The 24574-nt window shown below is 41.3% G+C and overlaps 8 protein-coding genes across 9 annotated transcripts; 4 read left to right on the top strand and 4 right to left on the bottom strand.

Annotated features, from left to right (window-relative positions):
* Positions 1–5744: 5744 nt before the first annotated feature.
* Positions 5745–8520, bottom strand: LOC145711663 (uncharacterized). The gene is made up of 8 exons (XM_081789351.1): positions 8452–8520; positions 7942–8412; positions 7755–7902; positions 7377–7552; positions 6633–6996; positions 6484–6590; positions 6005–6152; positions 5745–5963 (listed from the first exon to the last, which is right to left on the bottom strand). The coding sequence occupies exons 1-8, from the start codon at positions 8511–8513 to the stop codon at positions 5745–5747; spliced, it is 1695 nt and encodes a 564-aa protein (XP_081645477.1). The 5' UTR covers positions 8514–8520.
* Positions 8521–8867: 347 nt separating this feature from the next.
* LOC145710870 (uncharacterized) lies at positions 8868–10158 on the top strand. Of its 2 annotated transcripts, none has more exons than XM_081788578.1 (4): positions 8868–9061; positions 9138–9149; positions 9499–9823; positions 9865–10158. In XM_081788578.1, exons 1-4 carry the CDS (start codon positions 8912–8914, stop codon positions 10068–10070), a joined length of 693 nt encoding a protein of 230 aa, XP_081644704.1. In that variant the 5' UTR covers positions 8868–8911; the 3' UTR covers positions 10071–10158. The 2 variants fall into 2 exon arrangements, with proteins under 2 accessions (XP_081644704.1, XP_081644703.1); XM_081788577.1 differs by having other exon boundaries at positions 9138–9269; positions 9403–9823.
* On the top strand, positions 10099–10730 carry LOC145710871 (uncharacterized). The gene is made up of 3 exons (XM_081788579.1): positions 10099–10164; positions 10208–10316; positions 10358–10730. The coding sequence occupies exons 2-3, from the start codon at positions 10208–10210 to the stop codon at positions 10633–10635; spliced, it is 387 nt and encodes a 128-aa protein (XP_081644705.1). The 5' UTR covers positions 10099–10164; the 3' UTR covers positions 10636–10730.
* LOC145711662 (uncharacterized) lies at positions 10707–13874 on the bottom strand. Its single transcript, XM_081789350.1, has 9 exons — positions 13820–13874; positions 13577–13683; positions 13153–13341; positions 12366–13109; positions 11761–12325; positions 11509–11684; positions 11300–11463; positions 11140–11258; positions 10707–11093 (listed from the first exon to the last, which is right to left on the bottom strand). Exons 1-9 carry the CDS (start codon positions 13872–13874, stop codon positions 10828–10830), a joined length of 2385 nt encoding a protein of 794 aa, XP_081645476.1. The 3' UTR covers positions 10707–10827.
* Positions 13875–14095: 221 nt separating this feature from the next.
* Positions 14096–14832, bottom strand: LOC145705639 (uncharacterized). Its single transcript, XM_081783127.1, has 5 exons — positions 14645–14832; positions 14518–14600; positions 14420–14476; positions 14280–14374; positions 14096–14239 (listed from the first exon to the last, which is right to left on the bottom strand). The coding sequence occupies exons 1-5, from the start codon at positions 14683–14685 to the stop codon at positions 14108–14110; spliced, it is 408 nt and encodes a 135-aa protein (XP_081639253.1). The 5' UTR covers positions 14686–14832; the 3' UTR covers positions 14096–14107.
* Positions 14833–14872: 40 nt separating this feature from the next.
* On the bottom strand, positions 14873–15718 carry LOC145705629 (tartrate-resistant acid phosphatase type 5-like). The gene is made up of 3 exons (XM_081783115.1): positions 15457–15718; positions 15131–15392; positions 14873–15087 (listed from the first exon to the last, which is right to left on the bottom strand). Exons 1-3 carry the CDS (start codon positions 15481–15483, stop codon positions 14888–14890), a joined length of 489 nt encoding a protein of 162 aa, XP_081639241.1. The 5' UTR covers positions 15484–15718; the 3' UTR covers positions 14873–14887.
* Positions 15719–17078: 1360 nt separating this feature from the next.
* Positions 17079–19900, top strand: LOC145707308 (uncharacterized). The gene is made up of 6 exons (XM_081784821.1): positions 17079–17373; positions 17768–18544; positions 18716–19209; positions 19283–19384; positions 19426–19698; positions 19741–19900. The coding sequence occupies exons 1-6, from the start codon at positions 17091–17093 to the stop codon at positions 19867–19869; spliced, it is 2058 nt and encodes a 685-aa protein (XP_081640947.1). The 5' UTR covers positions 17079–17090; the 3' UTR covers positions 19870–19900.
* A 1168-nt stretch (positions 19901–21068) lies between these two features.
* LOC145711661 (uncharacterized) lies at positions 21069–23468 on the top strand. The gene is made up of 6 exons (XM_081789348.1): positions 21069–21363; positions 21616–21716; positions 21757–21841; positions 21879–22012; positions 22052–22157; positions 23410–23468. The coding sequence occupies exons 1-6, from the start codon at positions 21186–21188 to the stop codon at positions 23466–23468; spliced, it is 663 nt and encodes a 220-aa protein (XP_081645474.1). The 5' UTR covers positions 21069–21185.
* The last annotated feature ends 1106 nt before the right edge of the window (positions 23469–24574 follow it).

Below are 24574 nucleotides of genomic sequence, written 5' to 3'. Positions count from 1 at the left end.
AAGGCTCCAGCAGCAGAAGAGTCGCTCCACTCGGACGTGTGGACCTCCATTGACACGTTGTCCGAGCCGGAAGCGTCTTCGGAAGGTCTTCGGTGAGGCTGGCGGACGACAACGCGATCGTGCTTGTTGAGCCATCGCAAGTCCAGCCCTCTTTCGCCCCTGTTTGCAAAGGGGTCAAAGTTGGTGGTGCGCATGGGCTCCTCGCTGCCGTCGCTGTCAGGAGAGTTGTTGGGTGTGTCGTTCTCCTCGCTCGTGTTGACAACAACTCGACGGGGCTCGCTCTTGTTGAGCACGCCATCGAAATCGTCGCTGTCGGGTTGAGAGGAGTCGCCGTCGGAAGGAGCCAACGCTCGGTAGGAAGATTCGACAATCTCCAAAGCTCGAGCGTGAGCAGCAGCAGTAGCACGTCTCTTGGCCTTTTCTTGGGCTTTTTCAGCAGCACCTGGAGCGCCCATTACGAGCAGATAATCGGTGTCGTTGACACTGTCGTCGCTGGAGCTGGTGGGAGGAGCGCGGCCGTCTTGGAATCGCTTTCGGGGGCGATTCTCAGGATCAGTCGATCCATCCATTTCCCAGTTGCGCTTCTGGGGAAGCTTGGGCGACTTTTCTTCGCAGGAGCAGTCGCTGGTGGGGACGGCGCTGGTAGTGTTGTCGTTTGGGCGAGCAACGGGTTCTTCGACGAGAGTGGAGCCTTCGTTAACCCATTGGTTTCGCACATGTGGGAGGGTGACGGTCTTTTCGGCGGAGGAGGACGAGCTGTTGGGTCCAGTGGTGTTGCCAGAAGAGGCGTTGAAGGGAGCAGGATCGCGAAGAGAGGAGCTTCGTCGAGGTGGTGGATTGTGGAAGCTGTCCATCGATTCGTCGAGCAGAATTGATTGCCCAGCCTCGATAACCGATGAGAGCGCGTCGCTTGTATCGGCAGCCGCGGAAGCAACATGCTGGGCCGCGATTTCAAGGTCTAAAGACTTGTTTCCGGAAAATCGACAATGAATAGGGATTACCTTGCGATTGCTCGGATCCAGCAGCTGGTCGTAGTGGGGAGTCGGCAACGGCTAAAAAGAAAAATCAATGGAGGGTTCTTCGCTGAGGGCGCAATATTGGGGAGCATAAATGTGGGCCACTTTGACAACTTTTCATCAAAATGACTTGAAGGAAAAGAGATCCGAAAGCAAAAGAAAGAGACTAGAATGAGAGATCTGCAAAAAAGAGAGACGCCGAGAGATTTTAGAAAGTGAGAAAGAGTGAAAGATCTATGTTTATAAAATGAAATTCTGTATCAGCTATGGGACTTAGGTTTTGCAACTTTGCTTAAATGATTCCAAATTTTTAGTAATTTCATTAGTTGAACTGAAATGATTCTCAACAATACGCGTCAAAATGTTTCAAAATGGACTTTAATTTGATCAAAAATCAAAACAGTAAAATGATACTAAACATTGTTTGTTAATCGTTCCATACTGCCCGTTTTTAAAATGATTCTAAATGTTCTACACGAAAATGAGATTCAATCGACGTTTTTAAAATGAACCTGCAAAAATTATTGCACTGAAATCTACTGGCGCATTTAAAATGATTCCAATAGTATGTCATTTATTAAAGAAAAAGGGTTTAAAATGAAGCTAAATCTAACAGACCAGTATACTTTAAGTTCTGTAGACTATAAAATGAAACGCAAGGAAACTTGAGTGCAAATCCCCGACAACGAATAAAATGATTCTTGATAAAAGACAAAAGATAAATAAACGCGACGCCCCATAATATAAAATGAAACGTTTCGTTCAGCGTTAAGTTCATTTTTAAGGAAATTTTTCTAATATTAAAATGAAGCTTTTTATTCATGAGGCCTTTTCCACGCGCCCATATTCGTAAAATGAAACGCTTCCCTCAATAAGCCTCTTCGAAGCCCCCATTTCATAAAATGAAGCGTTTTGTTCATAAGGCTCTTTTCCAGTCGCCCTCTTAAAATGAAGCCAATTTTGGTACAATCTCTACGCATTAGACACATAAAATGACCCCAGAGTCTTGATATCCTTACGATAGGCATTTGTTTAAAATGAAACCCTTTGAAGAACGTACTATCCGTTTTCAACCCGATCCATTAAATGTGTCAAATATCTTTACTCTACTTCTCGTGGCAATAAAATGCTGACAAAAAAATCCTCCGCAAAGCGACCAATATAACCTATAATAAAATGTTAGCAAAAATTTTCCTGCAATGTTCCCTTTATAAAATGCAATCAGTATAAACATACTCTACTGTACCGAAATGACTGATTAAAATTATTTTAGCTCTAACTCTAACTTTTTCTAATTTTAGGCAGTCGAAATCGTATTGTAAAATGAATCGAGAGATATCTTGTCAAGCTCTCTGAAAAGCGAATCGAGCCCTGAAGACAACAACGACTATAAAATGCTCCAAGATTTTCAACGCTTATATTTAGTCCGCCGCCACCGCCACAAAATAAATGATGGCAAATTTGAAAACATATAATTTCCTACTAACTGGACATATCACGTGTGATACGCCCAAAATGAGTCCTTTAGTAGACGATATAAAATGATTCAAGTATTCTTTCACCATTTAATTAAACTGCGGTTCCAAAATGAATCTTGTAGATAGTCAAGGTACTCTTTTGTCAACTCTGAAATGAATCAAGACTTATAGAACTTAGTGGTGTCCGAGTCGTAACAAAATGAAACTTTAAAATTTTGAGAAAGTACCAAAGCTTCTCCCCTGCGCTTAAAATGAAACACTATACTCTCTTTGGTGTTGATGCACATTTCGAATTTAAAATGAAACTAGACCGTGGCCGCCAATATTCCCGCACTTGTTTTGAAATGAATCCCAACAATAAACACGAATGTTACCAAGATGATTAGAAAATGAAACCATTTCCGCTTTGGCAACTATATTCCCGAGCGAATTTGAATAAAATGAGCCCGTTGCGTAAATGATTCTAGCCCAAGTTTAGTGATAAAATGAATCGCAACCATTTTCCTCATTCACATGGCAACGTATGTTAAAATGAAACTATAATCTCCTCGTTCATTCCATGCGCACCGACATTAAAATGAAACGCTATGTATACTGTCTTTGCGACTCCCATTCTAAAATGAAAACCTGACACGTTTTAGTTTTGCAAAGAAAACTTTTGAAATGAATCTAAACGATCTCGCAACTGTCACAAGAATAGACTTCTTTGAAAACTCTCTCTAAACTCTAACCCTTTTCAGATCGACAATGAAAATCGGACCTGCCAACCATTCAAATTCAAGAACCAAGAGGACAAGAAGATATTTGAAGTCAGTCAGTCAGAAGCGAAAGAAGTGAAGATTTTTTTGGCCCTGTAAATTTCCCCCCCTCTCCCTGCAAATAAAGTAGTAGCGCACTTACCTTCAGCAGTTGCTTCTTCCACGGTAGAATTCGCACGCAGGCGTTCGGAAGCGGTCTTGGACCTAGTTTTCATGATAAACGTAGAAAGCGCAAAATGCAGCTTTTGTGTCGAGCAACGAGTGGCGACTGATTGAAATTTGAAATTTCGGCCTCAGGTTGACAACAATTCTAGAGATTGTGAGCCCTTTTTCGCAAAAATACGGAATTTCATCAACACCCCAACCATTATCCACAACAACAATTTGGGTGTTCTAGAACAACTGTTGGGCGTGTGGGAAGGCTGAATTATTAATCCCCATGATTATATTAGCATGTCAATGAAAGCTATTAGACGCTGCAAATATGCCAGAGGTAAAATCTTTTTTAATAATTCTTCTAGGGTACTTGTTGCTAAGAGATTTCCAGGGTACCGTTTACCGCCAATGGACCATTTCAAAACTCAAGGAAATTGCCGCCAAGCTCGTCAAGGACGGCACCTTTCCACGATTCCACGTCTTTGAAGATCAGCTCTCCTTTGACATTTACCAGTGTCTTTTGGCGGCGGCTTGCACCAACCCAATTTGTCAACTGAAATGCGAGTACCTGCAAGAACTCGAGAGCAACATCTGCATGTACGAAAACAACTTTCGCATAATGCCCGACGATTTGAAGTACTTTATGCATGATTATGAGCCTCGCCTGCCCAGCCTTACCGATGAGGACGTCAAGGAAGTTTGCAAAGTTGCTGCCGACGCACTTGCCAAAGAAATGAAACTCGAAGACAACAAGGAAGACAAAGAGTCCGAGTAAAAGTTAGCCTGATTTTCATTTATTTGCGACTGATTCTTTATTAAATTCTTTTAGCGTGCAGTGATCAGATGAGAGCATTTAGAATGGGTCAGCAGCTGAGTACCATCAAGCCAGTCACGTGGAAAAATACTTTTACCCGGCGACAGCGAGCGTGTGAATTTGCGAGCGACCAACAAGACCTCCTCCAATCAACGGCTCGCCTTCATTTCTGCTCCAATCGCTATCCATGCTCCCATTGTGCTAATAAAGGTTCTTGATTTCTGAAACTGTGTTCATTTTACCTTTTGCAGAGAACAACGGTCGTCGAGTAGAGCAGAGTTTTCCAGCTTACGGGCGGCGTTTGTAGTTTCAGCAGCGGAGTAGGTTCCACTTTCGATGACAGCTTCTCCGTCGACTTCCAGTGGCAGCAATTCCAAGCACTTCCGGTGGCAGCTTCCAATTCGTCGCTAAAATTTTTATCCCCCCGATTCTAGAGCCTTTCGGCCACTTTTATTGACCACTCGTTTTTATTGACCACTCGTTTTTATTGACCACTTTATTTTATTGACCACTTAATTTTGATCGACCACTTGAGTAAAATGTCTGGCTAGAGCCTGGCTGCAAATCGCCCAAAACTGCACCGAGTCCAAACGGCCTGCCGTACGGCCTGCCCACCCTAGTCAAAGTCTGGATATTTTCCAAGTATTTGCCCCGGGGTCCCCATATGTCGAGCGCGCAAAATCCACCCTTTTTTCACTTTTTTTCATTTTGGACTCGGCGCGGCGAAAGGGCGGCCTGCAGCTAAGCCCTAGCCAGACATTATACTACTGGCCGGTTTGCCGAATCCATGCTTCTGATTGGTTGAAAATTCTCACGCAAAATTTGTCGAAGTTTTTTTGTCGGTTCAAGACACCTTTCCCATTTTTCTTGGTTCTGATTGAAAATTTCGACTCAAACGTCCAATTTGGCTTCATTTCGTTTTCGGAAGATATTGATTTGACAACTTTGTCGAAGGGCATCAAAAATCAGACAGGCAAAGACTTGGCTTAATTCTAATTAAATCTAAATTGGCCCTTCCCAAAAAATATATTCCCATTTGAAAGATGAAAAATATCAGCATCGAAGTAGAAACCGAGCCAGAAACGCTCTATCTTCTGGTCGACATTCCAGAAATGATAAGAAAGTACAGAGAAGAGCATCCGGAAAATTTGAAGCTTGCGGAGGAACGATTGAGGCCCTGGCTGACGGTTTTGTCGATTATTCTTTTTCTCTTTTTCAGCTTCATTTTCTACAAAGCGGTGAAGATTTCCGATGAGATTTTGTACGGACAGCTTCCGGATGATAACAAGGTTTAGTTGAAAATATAGGGTTTTTGGCGAATAAGAATTTGAAGGATGAAACACTTCAAGAAACAATCGACGAGCTCGATCATCCGCGATTATCACAAGAATCGATTGAATGCACAACATTTGCAAAAATTACGAAAGAAGCTTTTTCTGATGATGAATAAATTTGAATACTTCAATTTTTTCGCACAATACTTTGTAAATTATTTATTTATTTTTATTAAATAAGTTTTTGTTCAAAAAAATCTCGACAAGTTTCTTTTCAGAAGAGAAACAAGCCCTCTCGTCAGGCGGAAATCATTTTTCTTCTCGTAGATCGCCAAACCGGCGACAAGCGCGACCTTGATCATCGCTTTCTTGATGTAATACTGGGTCCAGTTCATCGCATCAACTCCCGGCTCGCCTTCAAGCAAGTATCGTTTGATGAAATCTTTGTCCGCGGTTTTGTTGTCGTGCTAGAATCGTCATAATAATTTGATAAAAAAAAATCTCCTACCGGGATCGGCTTGTCAGGAACAGGTTTGCCAAGAAACTTGCAAAGAGGTTCCCAACCGTCTTTTGGGTTCCAAACAAGGAGGCGTTCGGCTGGGACGATTTCTTGTACTCGACGGTTGTGGCTTTCGTATTGGTCGACCGCCGCTTCCCTGGATAATAAAATGCAATTTAATATAACATAATTAGGGAAACTCGACGAAAAGGTTTCATATCCACAGACCCGGGATACTAGAACTTACGGTCCCTTATCCCGAGAGTACCAGATTTTTGCCTCTTTGGAAGGCCAAAAGTGCCCCGGGGCATGAGTCAAACCCCTTACTGTCAATAGTCAAAATGATCCCCAGCTCCTGGGCTTTCTAAATATGTATTATACTCCCTCCCTACTAAGCCCAAAAAAAAGCTCACTTTTCGTCGAGTTTCCCTAAACATAATATATAATTAAAATTGGACTTTTGACATCGGGAAAGTCGATTATCCTACCAGTATGGTTTCATTATTTTGATCATTTGTTCGCCTGTAAAAACAGTCCAAGGGGCTGGAAAAAAGTCCTGATCGCAGTTTCTGAAGAACCCTTTTTTCATCACTTCCTGAAAAAAATTTTCATGGACAAAAAATCGTTCTTTTCAAACATGAGTGGTCCAATTAGCTCGATTCATGTTCGGACTAGTCCAGCCCATGGCAATTGTCCGGTGGTAAAGCCAAAATCCCGGGTTTCCGAACTGCTTGTTGACATTTTCGAGAAAAGGGATGAATGAGTTTTTCCAGACTTCCGTGCTGTCCCGGACGGTCAAGATGACCTTGGCGTTTGGAGAAGCGTGGTAAAGTTCTTCCCAGTAGACGTTCCCGGGGACATCTTGATTTGCCTCGAATCCGTGCTTCTTGTATTCTTCTATCACTCGATGGATGGAGCAATGGCCTTTCAGGTAGTCGTACCAAACTTCGGACAAAAAGTGGATGTTTTCGCTCAGATCCGCGACCTTGTAGCCCAAAATTCTACAAAATTATAATTTATTAATAAATGAAGAGAAAATACCGAAGAGCATTTGAGCAACTTTTCGAACAGGTTTTTGGAAAACCCGCGCAAATTATCTCCATTCAGTATTATCTCTCTCGAAATGCAGAAGGCAAAGTTTCTTTCGTAGATAGTTCGGAATAAGAATATTTGTCATTTCAAAAATCATATTTGAAGAATCAATTGCAAGGTCGTAACGTAACAGGTCATTCAAGTTTTCCTGGGTTCAAATTCTGTGTTTGTTCTCCTGGGATATTATCAGTGCAGAAGACTTTGTTTTTTTTTGTTTTATTTATAGAATTTTTTGGGAAAAAATTGTCAGAAAAATTTGGTCACCTTCGTTTTCAAAAATTCAAGTAGCTTTTTTGTCAGACGAAAGTCATTTTTCTTTTCGTAAATTGCCAGTCCAGCGAGAAGAGCGACCTTGACAATGGCTTTTTTCATGTACCACTGCGCCCAATTGGTAGCGTCGATGCCAGGATCGCCTTCGAGCAAGTATCGCTTCATGAAATCTTTGTCAACCGTTTTGTTGTCGTGCTAGAATTGCTTAGTTAGAACGCCCTCTTTTTTAAAGAGGCGTCTGGAATCGACAAAAAAATTTCGACAAATTTTGCGTGGTAATTTTCAACCAATCAGAAGCCTGGATTCGGCAAACCGGCCAATCAGCAGCCGAGTAGCCGCCCACGCAAAATTTGTCGAAATTTTTTGTCGGTTCCAGACACCATCCCTCTTTTTTTACCGGAATAGGCGAGTCAGGAATAGGCTTGTTGAGAAATTGACAAAGTGGTTCCCACCCGTCTTTTGGGTTCCAAACGAGGAGGCGGTCGGCTGGCACGATTTCTTGGACTCGACGATTGTGATTTTCGTATTGGTCGACCATCCCATCCCTAAAATAACCCCTAAGAGTTATCAAAAAAATTACGAACCAGTATGGCTGCATCGTCCGAATAAGCTGTTCCCCCGTAAAAATGTGCCAAGGCGCCGGGAAGAACTCCTGATCGCAGTTTCGCAAAAACCCGATTTTCATGCACTCCGGCATCATCCAATTGAATCGATTCATGTTGGGACTTGACCAGCCCATCGAAATTAATCGATGATAAATCCAAAATCCTGGGTTGCCGAACTGGGTATTAAAGCTCGCCGCAAATTTGTTCCATGAGTTTTGCCAGACTTCTGAGCTGTCACGAACCGTTAGGATGACTTTTGCAGTTGGAGAAGCGTGGTAGAGCTGTTCCCAGAAGACATTGGAGGGAACGTCTTGGTTCACTTGAAATCCATGTTTTTGGTATTCTTCGATTACGCGATGAATCGAGCACTTGCCCTTCATGTAATCGTACCAGACTTCGGACATGAAATGGATGGTTTCGCTGAGATCGGCCACATTGTAGCCAAGAATTCTTTAAAAGAAGTGATTTCTATCTTGAAATTGGTATCACCTGAGCGCGTTGGAGCAACTTTTTGAGCCGGTTTTCGGAAAACCCGCGCAGATTATTTCCATTACGGTTTGTTCTCTCTTTATATCAAGAGGTCTGAGTATCTGCCGTTTCTCCTCAAAGTGGAACTACCAAGATCGATTTTGTTAAATATTTGCGCATTCAAGGCTACGATCGGGGAAATAAATGAGGTCTTTTGCGGGAAAATTTGTCCTTGGTTTATTTACAGTTCAAGGTACAGAATAAGAAATATTACTATAAAAAAAAATTTAACCCGAAATTTCTTCTGTTACTAGACTGGCAGACTAACAACAGTTCTCTGACCATCTGAAAACATCAAAGAAGGAAAAAGTCTCTAGACAATCGCTTTCCTTGTTTTTCTCAGCACTTGTTCTCTTAGTCGCTAGAATAAAGCCAAAATAAAAAAAAGAGATTTTAAGAATATTTCACTGTAAGCGGAGCGATGCCTGCTGACTGTCAGAAGATTTCTGAAAAAGACAAAGAAATCAAGGAGGAGCCACAAGATGAAGATCAATCTCCAAATAATGCTTCTTCTTCTTCCTCCTCAACGGTAAAAAGCGAACCCGAGGACACTTATACTTTCGGACAGCAGGTCGAGTTCCAATATTTTGAGAAAAAATCCATGAAAGAAACGGTTTTATTTGAAAAAATTCTGAACTCAACTAAAGCCAACAGAACCTGTTGAAGTCAAGGGATCGGTCAAAAGCGCATCGAAAAATCAAGCTCTAGAAATTATCGATCTTGACGAATCTCAAGAAACGCAGAGCATTCAGGCAGAGAAAAACATAAATAAGCGACAGGTAGAAAAGCTCCGCAGCTCATTTACGGCCATTGACATTTTATTCATTTATGAGCCCTTATGACCCAGTTATTTCCTTTATTTTTAAAAATAATTTTGACCAAATAAGCTAATGTTTAAATTCACCCCAACAGAATCGGCAAAGCACCAAGCAAGCATCGCAAAAAGGCAAAAAAAGAAATCAACGAGCAAAGTCCTCAAAGCAGAAAAACTCAAGAGCACGAAAAAAGATCGCCAAAAAGCCTGAACCCGTAGAAGAAAAAAAGCACACCACAGATGAAGAGAAATCACCAGATGAAATAACAATCCTTGCACCAGCCGAAAACGAGCCGAGTCGAAAACCCAGCTTCACGATGGTTCTCAGATCGGCTTCAAGAGAAAGCGGGCCTAAAGAAAAAGCAACGAACAGCAACTCCGTTGGAGGCTCCGACTCCGAAGACACCAAATCCTTGCTTGATTCGCCCGAAGAAGATGAGAAAATTAAACCACCAGAAGTGAAAACAGAGCCAAAGACTTTTGATTGTCTCGAAAGAACAAACGAAGCAGTACATGAGAGTAAGTCCAGAACGTCTTACGTCATCATATTTTAACCTAAGTGCACACATACGTCACCAACTTGGCCTTGCAAAGCAAACTTGAGGAGAAAGACTCGGCGAGGTATAAGACGATCATGCGGCGACGCGATCAAGTCCTACCAGATCTCGCTCGAATGCAATGCCAAAGCGACATACAACTTACTTTCGCGAAGGCACCAGAGTTACAGCTAAAATTTCCAACTAAATTCATATGGAATTTTTGCTAGAAAGCTTCTCTAACTCGAATAAAAGCTCGCTGCTTCGGGGCAAACAAAAGTCAGTGCTAATGCTTTACGCAAACGAAACAAGGAACTCACCATTGTAAGTCCTTAAAATCCTTTTTGTAAAAAAAACTAATATTCAGATGGGCATTGGAGAAAAATTAACGGTTGGAAAGACGAATAAGACGCTAGAAGTTTTTGCGAAAATTGTCGAGGATAAAAATGCCGTCAAATATCTTTTGGAAGAGTTCTGTAAGTTTCCCCCTATTGTTCCCGATTTTCAATGATTTCAGTTGATGAGCACTTTGATAACTACTGGCAAATGATGACCAAAGATCAGCAAGACTGCTTCTTGCCACAAAAAGAGGCTCCGGAGCCAAAGAAACGACCCACCAAACCACCGAAAAAAGAACCTACGAAACGAAAAGTTGGCCGACCAAAAAAGACAAAGAAAAAGCAAACTGCTCCCAACCCGAATCGACCAATGACGCGAAGCAGGTCAAAACAAGAGGTCAAAGAGGAGCCAAAAGAAGAATCGATAGAACTGAAAGAAGAGCCCGAAGATGTTTAAATCCTTTCTTTTTTTTCTTTCCTTTCAAACCTATTCTGCCATTTACCTCCAATTTGCACATAAGCTTTCTTCGATTTCTATTTTTATTGCACAATAATAAAGAAAATAAGTCTTTTTGAACTTTCGTGAATAAATAAAAAGCGGGGATAAATGAGAAACGGGACAAATACGCATGCAAAAAGTGAGCAAAAATCAGTAATCTGTTTTGATCATGACTTTGACGCGAGATTTTTTGCTCTCCAAAAGGCTCAAAGCTCGTCGTTTTCGAGAGATCATGCAGACATTGCAGTTTCCTTCAGAAGGATCGCAGATTGAAATGTCGCACTCGATAGAAATCGGGGCGGAAGAGTCGACGAACTGGAAGCTTGCGAACTCGAACCGAGCTTCGGGAGTCAATCCACTGGAAATGATCGATGTTGAGTCATCGGAAGGGCAGGCGTTTTCAATCAGAGCATATTCTTGGAAAAATTCTTTATAAGAGAAAAGAAACAGGGATTTTTCAACCTGTTCCGTTAGAATCTTCCGGAAAAGCAATGCAATTTTCAAGCGCAACAGCCAATTGAGAGTCATCATTCTTCACCTCGATAAAGACCTTATCTGGAACCGAGAAGATATGATCGGCACTAAAATAAGTCCTTTCGTGAATTCCCAATAATAAAATCACCTTGCGGGCTCAGCAAAATCAGGTGAGTCGTAAACGGCCATTCGAACATTGAACGACCCAAGTTTCTCGCCCAAATCGACGATGAAATGGTTCACATTGACTTTGATTCCCTGATCGAGGGAAAGAGTCTGCTTGGTTTCCAGAACACAGGAGAATTCAAGCTCCTAGGAGAGTCAAATGAGAAGAGTAAATGGATGGTTTTTCCTTACAATTCCGAATTGCCGGGAAATGATTCCATTGGAGACTCCATTGTCTTTCGTGAAAATTGTCGAATTGTAAACAAGCGAGTCTCCGATCATTGTCGGGTCGACAGTACAATTTGGCGAAAGAGTATCAAATACCGAATTGCCCCCTTCAACTCGGCCTCTGCACTCACCAGCTGCTTCTAGAAACATGTTCAGCTTATGAAATATTCGTGCTGATATACAATTTTGTGCTTTATATAAAACAAGTTCGGATACCCATGAAAATTCCAGCTGGCATAAATCCTTTCTCTTCAAGAGAGCAGAGAGGGATTTCAATCTGTAAAAATCCACCGTCGCAAGAAACGACTGAGTCATCGAAGGTCTGAGTACATTCCCCTGGTGATCCAGTTGATGGAGCGTCAGTCGTGGTCGTTGTTTCCTCAGGTGTTGTCGTTGTTGTTGTTGTTGTCGTTGCCGAAGCATCTGTCGTCGTCGTTGCGGGCGCATCTGTCGTGGTTGTCGCTGGCGCTTCTGTTGTGGTGGTTGTTCCTGAACCATCACTCTTCACGCCGTCCCAAATGCAGCTCGGGGTGATCACCGTCACATCCCATGCAACACCTAGTGGTGGGCAAGTTGCCTCAGTTTCGATTTCCGACCACCAGCCATATTCTCCGTTAACAATTGGCCACTTGTCAGCCTGCATCAGAAGCCAGCTTCCGAACCAGGGCTCGTAAACAACAGCACTTCCATCATCACAATCAAAGACGTCCTTGTCATTGAAAGTTTCGCCGCTGGAGACGCATTTTCCTGCAAATCCCATGTTGAAACCACCGCAACAGCCCTTGAAAAATTCATATAATAATTTAATCGGCCATTCTTACCAAGGCGGTTTCTGGAAATTTCGGTTCACACTCAGCAAGGCTTCCATCTTCATCCTCTCCAGCTCCGCAGTCAACAAGTCCGTCGCAGATTCTGTCGGTGAAAATTTCCCGCGTGAAACCGAGAAGATCCCCTGAGGTACAATTTGCCGTCTCTTTGTACTGAAAATTCGGGAAGTTCGTCGTGTCACTTTCACAGTACATCCACTGCAGTTGCTTGGCATCTGTCGTTGTTACTCTGTATCCGTCGCTGAAAGTCGCTCCGGATGATTTGATGGTCATAACAGGATTGTTTCCGATTGCACTGCAGAAGGAACAGTATGTCATGACTGATTCGACTTCCAGAGGACTGTCGAGATCGAACCAATCGTCGATCGGAATGACGTCGTACGATTGAGGCATGAAGGTCGCGGAAGGGTTGTATGAAAGGAACTCATCTCGATCCGGCCGATTGTGTTCATGATTCACGCCAAGCGCATGCATCAGCTCGTGCTGGACCGTTGCGTGCCCATTGCAACTAGGCTCGAGGGCGATGATCTGCCAAGTTTCAGGAACTCCAAAGTCTGTGACAGAAACCGCCCCAGTGTTCCCGACGAAGCCTTCCCAGACTCCAAGAGAGGAGTAGCAACCTTGGCTGGAGAGGACGTAGATGACTCCATGAGGATAGGTGGTTGAAAGAAGCTCGGTAGCGTCAAGATATGGCATGGAAAAGCAGGCAAGATCGGATTCGATTTCTGCCATTGCTCCCTGAAAACAACCCGTTTTAATCAGAAAATGCTCATGTTTCCACCTTGATCATGTCTTCCTGATCCGCTAGATCGCTAAAAATCCCGTATGGAACCATAACTGGCCCTCCAGTCTCCAGCGGCTGCCACTTACTGTAGCCATCAGTAATTCCTCGTCGTTTTCGCCCACCAGACGTCTCATCGATGACATTCACATACGTCATGTCAAAACCGGCTTCCCTCAGTCGATCAGCCTATAATTAAAACTCTAAATCATGGTCATATGAACCGTTCATTTTCTGCTTCCGATGGCTAAAAAATGAAGTAGCCTCGTAATGAAAATAATTAAAGTTCTGGTTAATTGCCCGAACCACAACGCAATCAAAGATGTGACTTTTATGAGAAGAAAAAACGTAATTCTGAGTTATCTTATTTCGAAATTTTCATTCACAGATTATTTTACAGAATTATCAAAAATACGCGACTTACATCTTTTGGGCTGACCCAATAGTCGTTAAGATTTTTTTGGTTTGTAACTCCAGATTTGGCTGGTTCTCTTGGCGTTCCATGACCATGTGGCTTTTCAGCGGTTTGATCTGGAAAGACAAAAATTGAATAAAAAAATTTTGAAAAAAAAACTATAATTTTCATTTTTCAAAGTTTTTAAAATTAACGAATAAAGTTATTAAAATTTTTTTAAAAAAGAAAAATCGACAATAGATTTTTTTCGACCGCTTTCCTGAACGGCAAGCGCCGATCCAGCCAAAACCGACTGTAAGAGCTTCATTCTCTCTCTCGATCAAAAGTTCTTCTCTTGACCCTTGAGTAAAGTATCAAACTCTGAGTTCAAGCTCGACAACGCGTGCGGATATATATATGTAGCATCGCAATAAAAAGTCGCCAGCCGTTAATTCACTCTTCACTTTTCAAGGCGCGCTATAATTATGACGTTTTTTAGATTTACTGCTGATATTGTCCGCAAGATCTAACGAGACGTAATTGCTTTGGATTTATTGGTTTTTATTTTCGTGGCTTTATGTCAAAAGAATATTCGACTTTGTAAGCATCTGTCAAATTATCGACTTCGGAGCTGATCATGGAGACTAGGGCGCGATCTTTTGTGATATTAACAGCACCAAATCCTCCAGCGTACTAAAAACAAATTGTCGGATTAGCCATCTGAGAATTTTACTTTTTTCGTGAACCAGTATTTATGGCAAATAGCGCTGCCGTTGTCGAAATCGTTCGGCTCATTCCGCGGATGGCACGCTACTTCTGGGCGAATCTCTGAAAATTATCATGAGTCTGAAAAAAAAATTTGTTTAGTTTTACCTCCAGTAAGAACATACGCCATCTCGGCTCCTGTATCTAACAAGGCTCCTGCTCCAACTAGAAAAATACTTCGAAAAATGAATGAAAAAACGAGATACATGTGAAATAATGGACATTATTCGTAATTGTTTCGTTCTCAGGCTGCAATTTTGGCGATCTCTGTGCATGTTCCATCGTATGTCTGAAAAGTCTTCAAAATTGAACATTAATAATATGAGGTTAAACCGATGGCCCTGGAAATAAGCAGTGACGTTGAACTGCTCCATCAGCGGCTCGAGTTTTCTGAAGATTTCATAATCGTAGATTCCCTCTGTATCAACGACTTGATAGTGTCCGGCGACAAAGAGATAATCAGCATTATTAGAGTTTTCGAGCTCCTTTTCGATCCATTCCCAAGCCCAAGCGGCGATTTTCGGATCTTTCAAAAGTCAAAAAATATAGACAAAAAAATGAAGAAAAAAAAGCTGATTATTGAGACTTTCCGACAGGGGCGATGTTATTGACGCATTTTGGATCCAAGTCGTACACATTGCATTTATTTCCGTCCGAATCCGTATTTGGTTTCGGTCGACCACCAGTGTAGACACCACTGAACATCGGTGTGTCGATCATGATCGTTTTGACGACAACGCCATCTTCAGTCGTGTATTCAGTCGTGAAAAACGGGTCTAGAAATCGCTTAGCAAACATCATGAATTATTCTCTCCGAACCAGGGTGAGTCCATCGTTTTGTTCCAAGCTCATCCTGGCCATATTTGATCTGGGCCCAGCCATTTCCTCTTCTTGGCAAATCATCATCCCCAACCTGTGGCGGGAGGACATTCCAGTCATGATTTCCCATAGCTGGGTACCACGGAACCATCAGTTCTTCCGAGTCGTAGACTTCTTCGAACGTCTTTTTCCAGCGCAAATCGTGCTCGTCGACGACTCCGTTGAAGTAGAAATGATCGCCGATGGAGAGAACATACTCGGGCTTAAAAATATAATTTACGATAGCAATAATTTTCGCGGGTTTTTTCAATTTTATTAATGATTACCTGGAAGCTTCTGGCGTATTTCATCATACATCTTGCAGAGCTCAACTGCAAAGTACTCGTAAATCGTGGCTCTGGCCGACCTCCCCAGTCGCCCAAAACATAAAAATTGAAGCTCTCGCCGTTCACAGACTCCTTGATACTGAACGTATCTCTTTTGTTCCGAGGGAATCGGTGAAAGAACCAGTTGGCTCGATTCGCTTTGAAAAGCAAAAAGGAAGAAGCGATGGGAAAATTTTCATTTTTATTTTTTAACTTTTGATCACGCCCTGAATTTTGATCAGAATTGATGAGAAAGTAACAGTTGGAAAATTGCGAGTTCTGATGGAAAATCGGCCCCTCAAGAAATTTCCAGCAGATTATGGTCAAAAACGAAGAGTTTATTTTTTGGTAGAAAGAATTAGCAGTAATAACGATCATTGAATCTGCACGTCACGTGAAACTTCTTTCCCCTGCAATCTTCCGCGGCCCATTTGTTATTTTCTTTGATCGCAACACATCTTTCCAAATTCATATTTCGCTGATTCGTGTCCCAATTTGTCAAACTCACGGTCCGGGTTGCGTTTTTCTCGACTTTCAAAAATTTTTTCCTGAATTTATTTTTTCTTATTCCAAGCCAGTCAGTTCTATTGAGTCCTTTTCCGGGCTTGGCAATATGTGAAGAAAACCTGAGTGAGAGTCCGAAAAAAATTTGGACTCGAATCGTTGAGCAGAATCAAAGTTGCAAATTTTTGAAAATTTCTTTTGAGCGGAGCTAGTTGAGCTGGGGTCAAAATTGAGCTGAGCTGAGCTGAGTTGGGGCTTCCCTAAAAATTTTTGAGCTAAGCTGAGATCAAAATTGAGCTAGTTGAGCTGAGCTGGCTCTTTTCGAAGAACCATTGAGCTGAGCTGACCTTCACTTCAAAATTGCTGAGCTGAGCTGAGCTAGCTCAGATAGCGCATCTCAGCTAGCTCAGAGAGCTCAGCTCAGCTCGCTTAGATAGCTCAGCTAGCTCACAAATTTGCGACTCTGAACAGAATTGACACAAGTTTTCTTCACAGATTGCGAAAACCAGTTCCTTCTCGTCTTTCCGAAAAGATCTCGAATTCCTCTTTAGAATCATAGTATGCCAGGGTTCCTCCAACCAATGTCTTGCATGCTCGTTTTGCTCTGAAAAAATTAAGCCTTACATGATCAGGAAGCTGGAGAAAGCCGACGCAAGTTTCATTTGAAGAAATTGTCTTTGAAAATGGAGTGGAAAAAAGAAAGTTGAAAATTTTCATTTTTTTTATTTTTGCCTTGTTTAGTTTAATTGCGAGAAGAAATGGTATTTATACCTTCTTTGATAAACCGTGAAAGCATCTTTTGATCCTTGATTTTACGGAAATTTTAGAAGAGATAACTTCTAAATGAAATATGCTCTTCCATTCTGAAACCCGAGATTCCTCGCTTAGTAATACAGGTGCGCTGTGTGTTAAATCCAGTCATAAACACTTTAGTTGGATGGTAAAAGCGCTTGAATCTGAATCGGTAGTCCGCATAAGTCCCTTTCCCAGCTTGTAACATTTTGAAAAAGCGCCGCGGGCCAAGTATCAATGCCTGAAAAGGGTAAAAGAAACATGTCGCAAAGTAATTCAACCCTTTTCGTGAAAAAATAATGAAAAAGAGAAAAGCCCAAGAAACATATTGGGATCGAAGCGAAATCTTCAAAACAGCGTGTTACACCCTTATTCTTCTCAACACGCTTCTATATCTTTGCAATAGAGAGTTGTATCTTCATGCGAGCTCGAGAATTTTTTACAAATTGGGGATGGTTGAGAAGGTTTATACGCCGAACTTGATGGAAGATGAGCACTTGGACCTGCTGCTAAAAGGGGTTGAGAAATTGATGGAGAAGAGCTATGGGAATCCTTATCGAACATCTACTTTTCGGCTCCCAGGTAGATATGATTCATATCATATAAAGAGTATATACGAAAATTTAATAGAAAAAGAGTATATTTTCCTAACGTTGACAATTACCTGGGTCTAATTCCTATCAATTTATTCTCAAATTTGACCCTTGAAAAAAAATACGAATTTATTAAATTATAAGAGCTTTTATGGTTTTTCATACATTTTCTTTTATTATAATCTTTTAATGGCGTAAATCCAAAAATTTGTTAAAATAGTAAACAGAAAATTACCCCGTATAAAATTCAAAGCCATTGGATGATATTTTTCTTATCGAATCTTATCGATGAGCGGCGCCCTGCTGTGATGACTACTCGAATGTTTCTTCCGCATTTTTAAGCATTTGAAGTTCAATAGTTCTTATCAAAATATTGAATTTAGAGCGAAAAGAAGGGATCCATGTGAAACCACCAGGAGATCGAATCGCAGCCGATGAAGTCGACTACCTCTTCTACGGCGCTGAAGATGTAGGAATGCTAGCTGGCGAGTCAAGAGCGACAGACCTCGATTTCGACGCTTATGGAACATCTCGTCATTCAAAACATCGTCCTGGCGATCATTCTTTCGAGCGAAAACAGCTGAGGAATATACTCGGGGAAGCGGGTAAATACAACGGGGCGTTTTTGGACACAAGCGGAGAAGTTGAAATTGGCGAAAATGGAATTTGGGCGAAAAAGACAATCACCGGCGCTTCGAATCTCGAGGAATCTCTTTCAGCAGAAGAAGCGAAATTTGAAGATCTTCAGCCACTCGAGACATGCCCGAAATTCGCTCTAGAACTTGACCAATCAATTGAACCAGCGACAAATCTCCGGAGCGATAAATTTCTTTCCGGAACTTACATCTGGGGCCCAAACAATCAGCTCCGCGGGATGAGAGAGCTCATTTTCATGGCGATCAAAATGAATCGAACTTTGTCAATGCCTCCATTTTTCAAACACTGGGCCTCCGACGAGTCCGCCAAGACTGACAGATCTGCTCCCGTCGCTGCCGGAGCGAAGATCGACTTGAATCTTTTGAGGGAGTTTATTCCGATTGTTGAGCCGGAAGAAATGGCGGAAAATTGTGATCATGAATTCGATGAGTTTTGGGCGGCGAGGAGAGATTTTTGCCATGGGGACAAGATGAACAGGATCAAGTATCATCAAGATATTTTAGGTAAGAAAATCTCTGACGAAAATTTTTTGAAAAAAATTTTTTCAAATTTTTTCCAAATTTTTTTGAAAAGATTTTTTTGACAAAATCTTTTCGACAAACTTTTCTGACAAAAATTTTTCGACAAATTTTCTGACAAAAATTTTTCAGAAAAAAAATTCTTACATTTTTAAGGTTACACAAATATCGACATCGAAGAAGTCGGAGACCACCACGACATGGAAGAATACCATTGCATCTCGAACACTTCCCCCATTTACCCCGAATGGACCCAGCTCCCTGAAAAGATGGGAATTCTCCTCCCGAACTCAAAAGAAGCACTTGAGAAATTGTACAAAAACGAAGGCAAATGCGCTCTCTTCCTGATGCCATACCGAGCATTTGACTTCAAAGACGTCATGATCGACGAGGACAAACTCGATCTTCGCCAAGACATTCGAGGAAGCATTCAAGACGACGAGGATAATTTGTATCCAGAAGTGCTCACACCAGAGGAGCAAAAGCTCATGGGCGAGATTGTCCTCCATACACAACGGCCAAAATATGTTCGGGATATTTCTGAGAAATTCATTGAAGAAGTTTTGGGAGGAATGAATTATGTTTCGATTCATTGGAGATATAACGTCGGCGATTGGACAAGACACTGTAGGAAGAAGCCTTCGATCCAGGTTCACCGACTTTTTTCATCGAATTTTTTGAAGAAAAACTTTGAAAAAAAAAATGCTAAAACTCACTTTCTAGTGCGATATTGTCCAGCGAATCATCACAGATGTCCAATTCGTCGCCGAAAATACCGCTGAATATGTCCAAACCTACAATTATGAAGCACTTGGTCAAATGAAGGTAATTTTTTTGACCATTTTCAAGATAAAAAGCATTTTTAGCATAATCGATTTCTCGACGGAAAATTCATGCTCGGAGAAACTGACGAGTCAGAGCGGCCAACAGTGATTTACATTGCTCATCCACCGGATCAGAGAAATTTCGTCGATGGAATTAAAAAGATCATGAAGGAACAGTCTCCCGGCTTGACAATTTTTTCCGGGTCCGATTCTTTCAACTGGATAAATAAATATCTGGAAAATTGCGACGAGTTCAAAGACGAAATTCACGACGTTCACTCAATGATTGATCAGCAATTGTGTCTTCATTCCAGAGTACGGCTTTCGATCCTAGAGCATTTGCTCATTCATTTTCAGACTTTTCTTTGGGCAGTTGGGTCGAGCTGGTCGACAAATATTTTGATGGAGCGGCATCTTCATGGAAAAATCCACGGCGATGCGAAAAATACCGACATTTTCGAGCGTGCTATTTTGTCTGGCAACTAAATATTACTTTTTTCTGTACATTTTATCTGATTATTCCTTCAAGTATTTATTCAAGGTTAATAAAACTCGATAAACAACACTAGAAAGCTTTCTTCCAGTTACTACTGTAGTTGATTTCTTTTCAACGAACAATGTGACAATGATAAAGGAAACGTCACACTCACTTACTCAGTGCGTAGTGCCAAAAATACTCTGAGCCTAATTCTTGATTCTCGATTTCTATGAGAGAAATCTATTCAAAAAGATGTTCGACAAAATCCCAATTTGCGGCGATTATTTCACCCGCCCAGATCAGCAATTGTGCTTTTTTGACCAATGCTTTTCATTACAGTAAGTTCATATTTTCTTCCTCTTCCTCATTTCTAGGGCGGCAAATATCGTCGTAGCGGCTTTTATCATCGCATTTATTCTGGCATTCGCAGTGGGAGCGAATGATGTTGCAAATTCTTTCGGAACTACAGTTGGTTCAAAAACTATTTCGATGAAAACCGCTTGTATTTTGGCCATTATCTTTGAATCCTGCGGCGCTGTCTTTTTGGGCGCAAATGTCGGCGAAACGATTAGAAAAGACATTTTTGATGTCTCAGTTTTTGAAGGAAAGAGGAATGAGCTTTTGGTGGGGATGTTGTCGGTAATGGTGGGTTCGGTAATGTGGCAGATGTTTGCGACGTTTTTGAGATTGCCTGTTTCTGGAACTCATGCCATAGGAAAGGTTTACGATGGTCCATTTTCATTCTTAATTAAACCGATAAAAGTCATCGAAAAAGCCTGGAAAAGTCGGCTCAATGGTCGGATTCGCCCTATTATCTGATGCTTATTCAACTATTAACTGGATCATTCTCGCAAAAATTCTCCTCATTTGGACCGTCTCGCCGCTTATTTCGGCTGTTGTTGGAGGCGTTTTCTACTTGTTTACCCGCCATTTTATCCTCCTCAACGAGCACAGCTACCAGCGATCCCTCATCGCCCTGCCCATTCTTTACGGCCTCACGACAGGCATCAACGTCTTTGCCTCCCTTCATCACTCTCCAAACGTCGGCTGGTATACCATGCCAACTCTTTTCCCACCCATCGGCGCAGCTGCTTTTGGGGCAGTTACGGGGCTCTTAGTTCAATGCGTCGTAGTTCCGCTGATCAAAGAGAGGATCAAAAATGAGAAGAAAATTGAAGACTCGAACATTCACGCGGCGAATCGGCTTTCTCGGCAGAGCTCTTTACGGTCATGTTTTCAGTTTAAAAATAGGGGGTTGATTATCAAATGAAAAACAAAGCAAAAGGAGTCAGGGACCTCAACGGTATCAGAAAACGTCAAATCTATGCCTGAAATTCTCGCTTCCGATTTTACCAACGACGAGCTCCATCTTCGTCGATTTTCAATTTCTGAAATCAAGGAAAATGGAATCACAATTCCGATCCCAAAAGCAAAAACTCCAGAAATCATCGAGTCTCCCAAAACTTCTCTTCCTTCTGAATTTGATCGGCGCCGAGCAACAGGTAGAAAAAAGGGTTCTAGAGATGATGGTTTTTGCTTCTAAAAAACCATCGAAAAACACCAGAGGTCAGGATATCAAATGGTTAAGTGCAATTCACACCATCTGAGCAGAAGACACTCGAGAACTCGCGAAATGGTATCAATTTTTTCAACCTCCATTTTGTCAATTTACAAATTGCCAATCATAAGTTTTGAAACACGCGTGGATTGATTTTTAATGAAAATCAGATGATCTTCTTCTTATCTTTCTCTAGAATTAATGAAAACCAAACGGCGAGTAGGTTCGGAAGCGGATATGTACCGAGATGATGAGAATCGACCGGCGCTGACGACGGAGAATATAATGAAACTACTTGTTAGTCGGCTTTCTCTTCCTTGATTTCGAAAAATTCTAGGGCGACCGAAAAGTGAGGATTCCCGAGGTCATGCAGCTGCAGAGGGAAGTAATGAGAGATACTCATGTGAAGCTCAAGCATCAAGGTACGAATCTATTTGTTGTAAATACGCGAAGAATCAGATTCGGACTTCGAAATCGTCGTTCATAACGGAGAAATCGTCGATATTCACCGAAAAATCGACGATGAAGTGCTCGACTCCGCAGCGATCAAGTTTGACACAAGCTCTATTTCTTCTGTTGATGAGCAACTCAAGGCAATCTTCCTTTTATATTCCCTTCTGACCGCTTTCTAGACCGAAGATGAACTAGAAAACTCAAGAACGAACAAGATTGTCTTCTCATTTCTTCAAATTTTGACCGCTTGTTTTGGCGCCTTTGCTCATGGTGGAAATGATGTCAGTAATGCGATAGGCCCCTTGATTGCGATTTTTCTGATTTGGACTGAAGGAACTGTCAATCAAACTGGACATACAGTCGGAGTCCAAAATAAGGGACTTTTTTTGCTCCAAAATTTTCGAAAAAAGTCCCTTAAATTGGGTCATCAAAGCAAAAAATATGTCCCTGCCAAATTTTTTTAAAGTATATTTTTTGCAGCAAAATAAGCTGAAGTCATTGTTTTTGTGGCTTTTATGACATTTTTGAAAGAGGAAACCATATTCTGAAGTGGAAATCACTTCAGTTTGCGGCAAAACTGGTTGAAATCAAGGTTATTGATACCATTTATTGGCTCTCAGCTAACCGAAAAAGCTTACTAATCTCAGAAAGTCCCTTAAGTTTGATTTTTTTCTGCCGCTGATTTTCGGCATTTTGAGCCAAAAAGTCCCTTATCTTGGTGTCCCTTATTTTGGACTCCGACTGTACTCCAACGACTATTTTATTCTTTGGAGGCCTTGGGATCTCTTTAGGTAAGGTGCACAAGCCCTTATCATAAAACATTGCTAGGGCTTCTTTGCTGGGGACGGAGAGTGATAAGAACAATGGGAGAAGATCTTACTGCTTTGACTGCTTCTCGTGGTTTTTGCATTGATTTGGCGTCTGCATCTACTGTTCTTGCTGCCAGTTTTATTGGACTCCCTGTTTCGACTACGCACTGCAAAGTTGGCGCGGTGGTGGGTGTTGGAGTTGTGAGAGATTATCATGCTGTTTCGTGGAGAGTTTTTAGAAATATCGTTGTTGCTTGGTTTGTTACTGGTAGTTATTCGTCAGCGAAAAAAGCGCAAATTTCTTTTAGTTCCGATCGCTGCACTTCTCGGTGGCTCGACTTTTTCTGTTTTAAAAATAATTCTAGTTGACCGAGAAATTCTTTCTGATTCTCACTGCCTCAATGAAGAATAAATGATGATAATCAATTTGTTATTATAACTTATAATTTATAAGGACTTTTCGCAGCAAAAAAAGGAAAAGTTCACTAAGTACAGGAATTGTAGATGCTTTCAAATAAAAGCGATCCCGGTTCATCGCTTCCGCTTCCCTCATAAAAGATTGTAGGAGTCGTCATGACGTTATTGCTGACATCAATTTGAAATTTTTCAACGGCGTATCTCCCAACAGAATAGATTTCATTATTGAACATGATCGAGGGTGACATATAATGATCCTTATAAATTAAAGATTAATGAAACTCTTAAAGCAAAACGTACATTATTCATAGAGCCAAGATTCGTCCATCTAGCATCACGATACATGTACACTGCTGTTGTCACGGAGTAACCGCCTATTGACAGCATCGCATCTTCTACTCCGAGACAAAAGTTTGCTTCAGTATAACTAAATAAGAAAAAAACTAGGTAGAATTCATTGTGGCTTGATTACCCCTCATATGGAAAATTAGTTGTTGTTGACCATGAGCCTGAGTTCGCATCCCTAATGTCCACATATTTACCCTGTCCATCACTATGATTCGATCCAACGGCTATACAAATTTATAAAAAAGGAGTGTGATAAGTTATTTTACCAAGAATCGTTGATCGATAATTTCCGACGCATCCCATAAAGTGTAAGTGACTTGTTCTGTAAGATTCAACACCAACAGATGTTCCATCGAAATTCATGCATCCTTTATAGTCAAGTTCTTGTGAAAAGCAAAGAAGAACCTTTGAGGAGTTAGGAAGCACGACTGCGGAGTTTCCCCATGAGTGACTTTCAAATTTCATAAATATGTTTTTTTTCATTTATTTGCGTGAATTGAAATTAAATTCTTTTAATAAATGTCTATTTGGAATTTGTCCTGTATGTCAAACGAGTCGATAGCTCCTCAAAAGCGCATCCATTTAAGACAGCAATCTTATAAATTGACTTGAGTTAAATATAAAGAATTATTCTAACCTTTTTAGTGTCACTCTGCCCCCCGAAAATATAAAAATTGCCCTGAAAAAAAGCATGAGCGGCCTGGTAGACATAAGATGAGTCTTCGGTTGGATAGAGGAATTCTCTTGAGTATGAATCACCGTCAAGACTAAGTTGGTAGCTCCGTATTTGATTAATAACAACGAAGCCGTCGCCTTCGCACTAGAATACGAATATGTAGGCAATTTCCTTTTAATCTATCTTTTGGTCGACTAAAACATACTTGATAATCCGAGCAAAATGGACAGCCTTGAGGGCAGCCTTCATAGCAAGGGCAATTTTTCATCGATGCAAGAAATTTATCTGTACAAATCTCATAGCAATCATATTGAGAATTTTTACAGTCGTCAATACACCAATTGAGCTCCTTAAAAATGTAAGCTAAGGTTTTACTATTGTTGAGTCTACATTTTGATTGATATTTTTGCATCTTTGAAAGTCCAAATTATTTTCCAAATCATCACAGGGAC

The sequence above is a fragment of the Oikopleura dioica genome, chromosome 1 (assembly GCF_907165135.1).
Source record: "Oikopleura dioica chromosome 1, OKI2018_I68_1.0, whole genome shotgun sequence".
Classification (NCBI taxonomy): Eukaryota; Metazoa; Chordata; class Appendicularia; order Copelata; family Oikopleuridae; genus Oikopleura; species Oikopleura dioica.
This window is presented reverse-complemented; position numbering and strand designations above follow the sequence as displayed.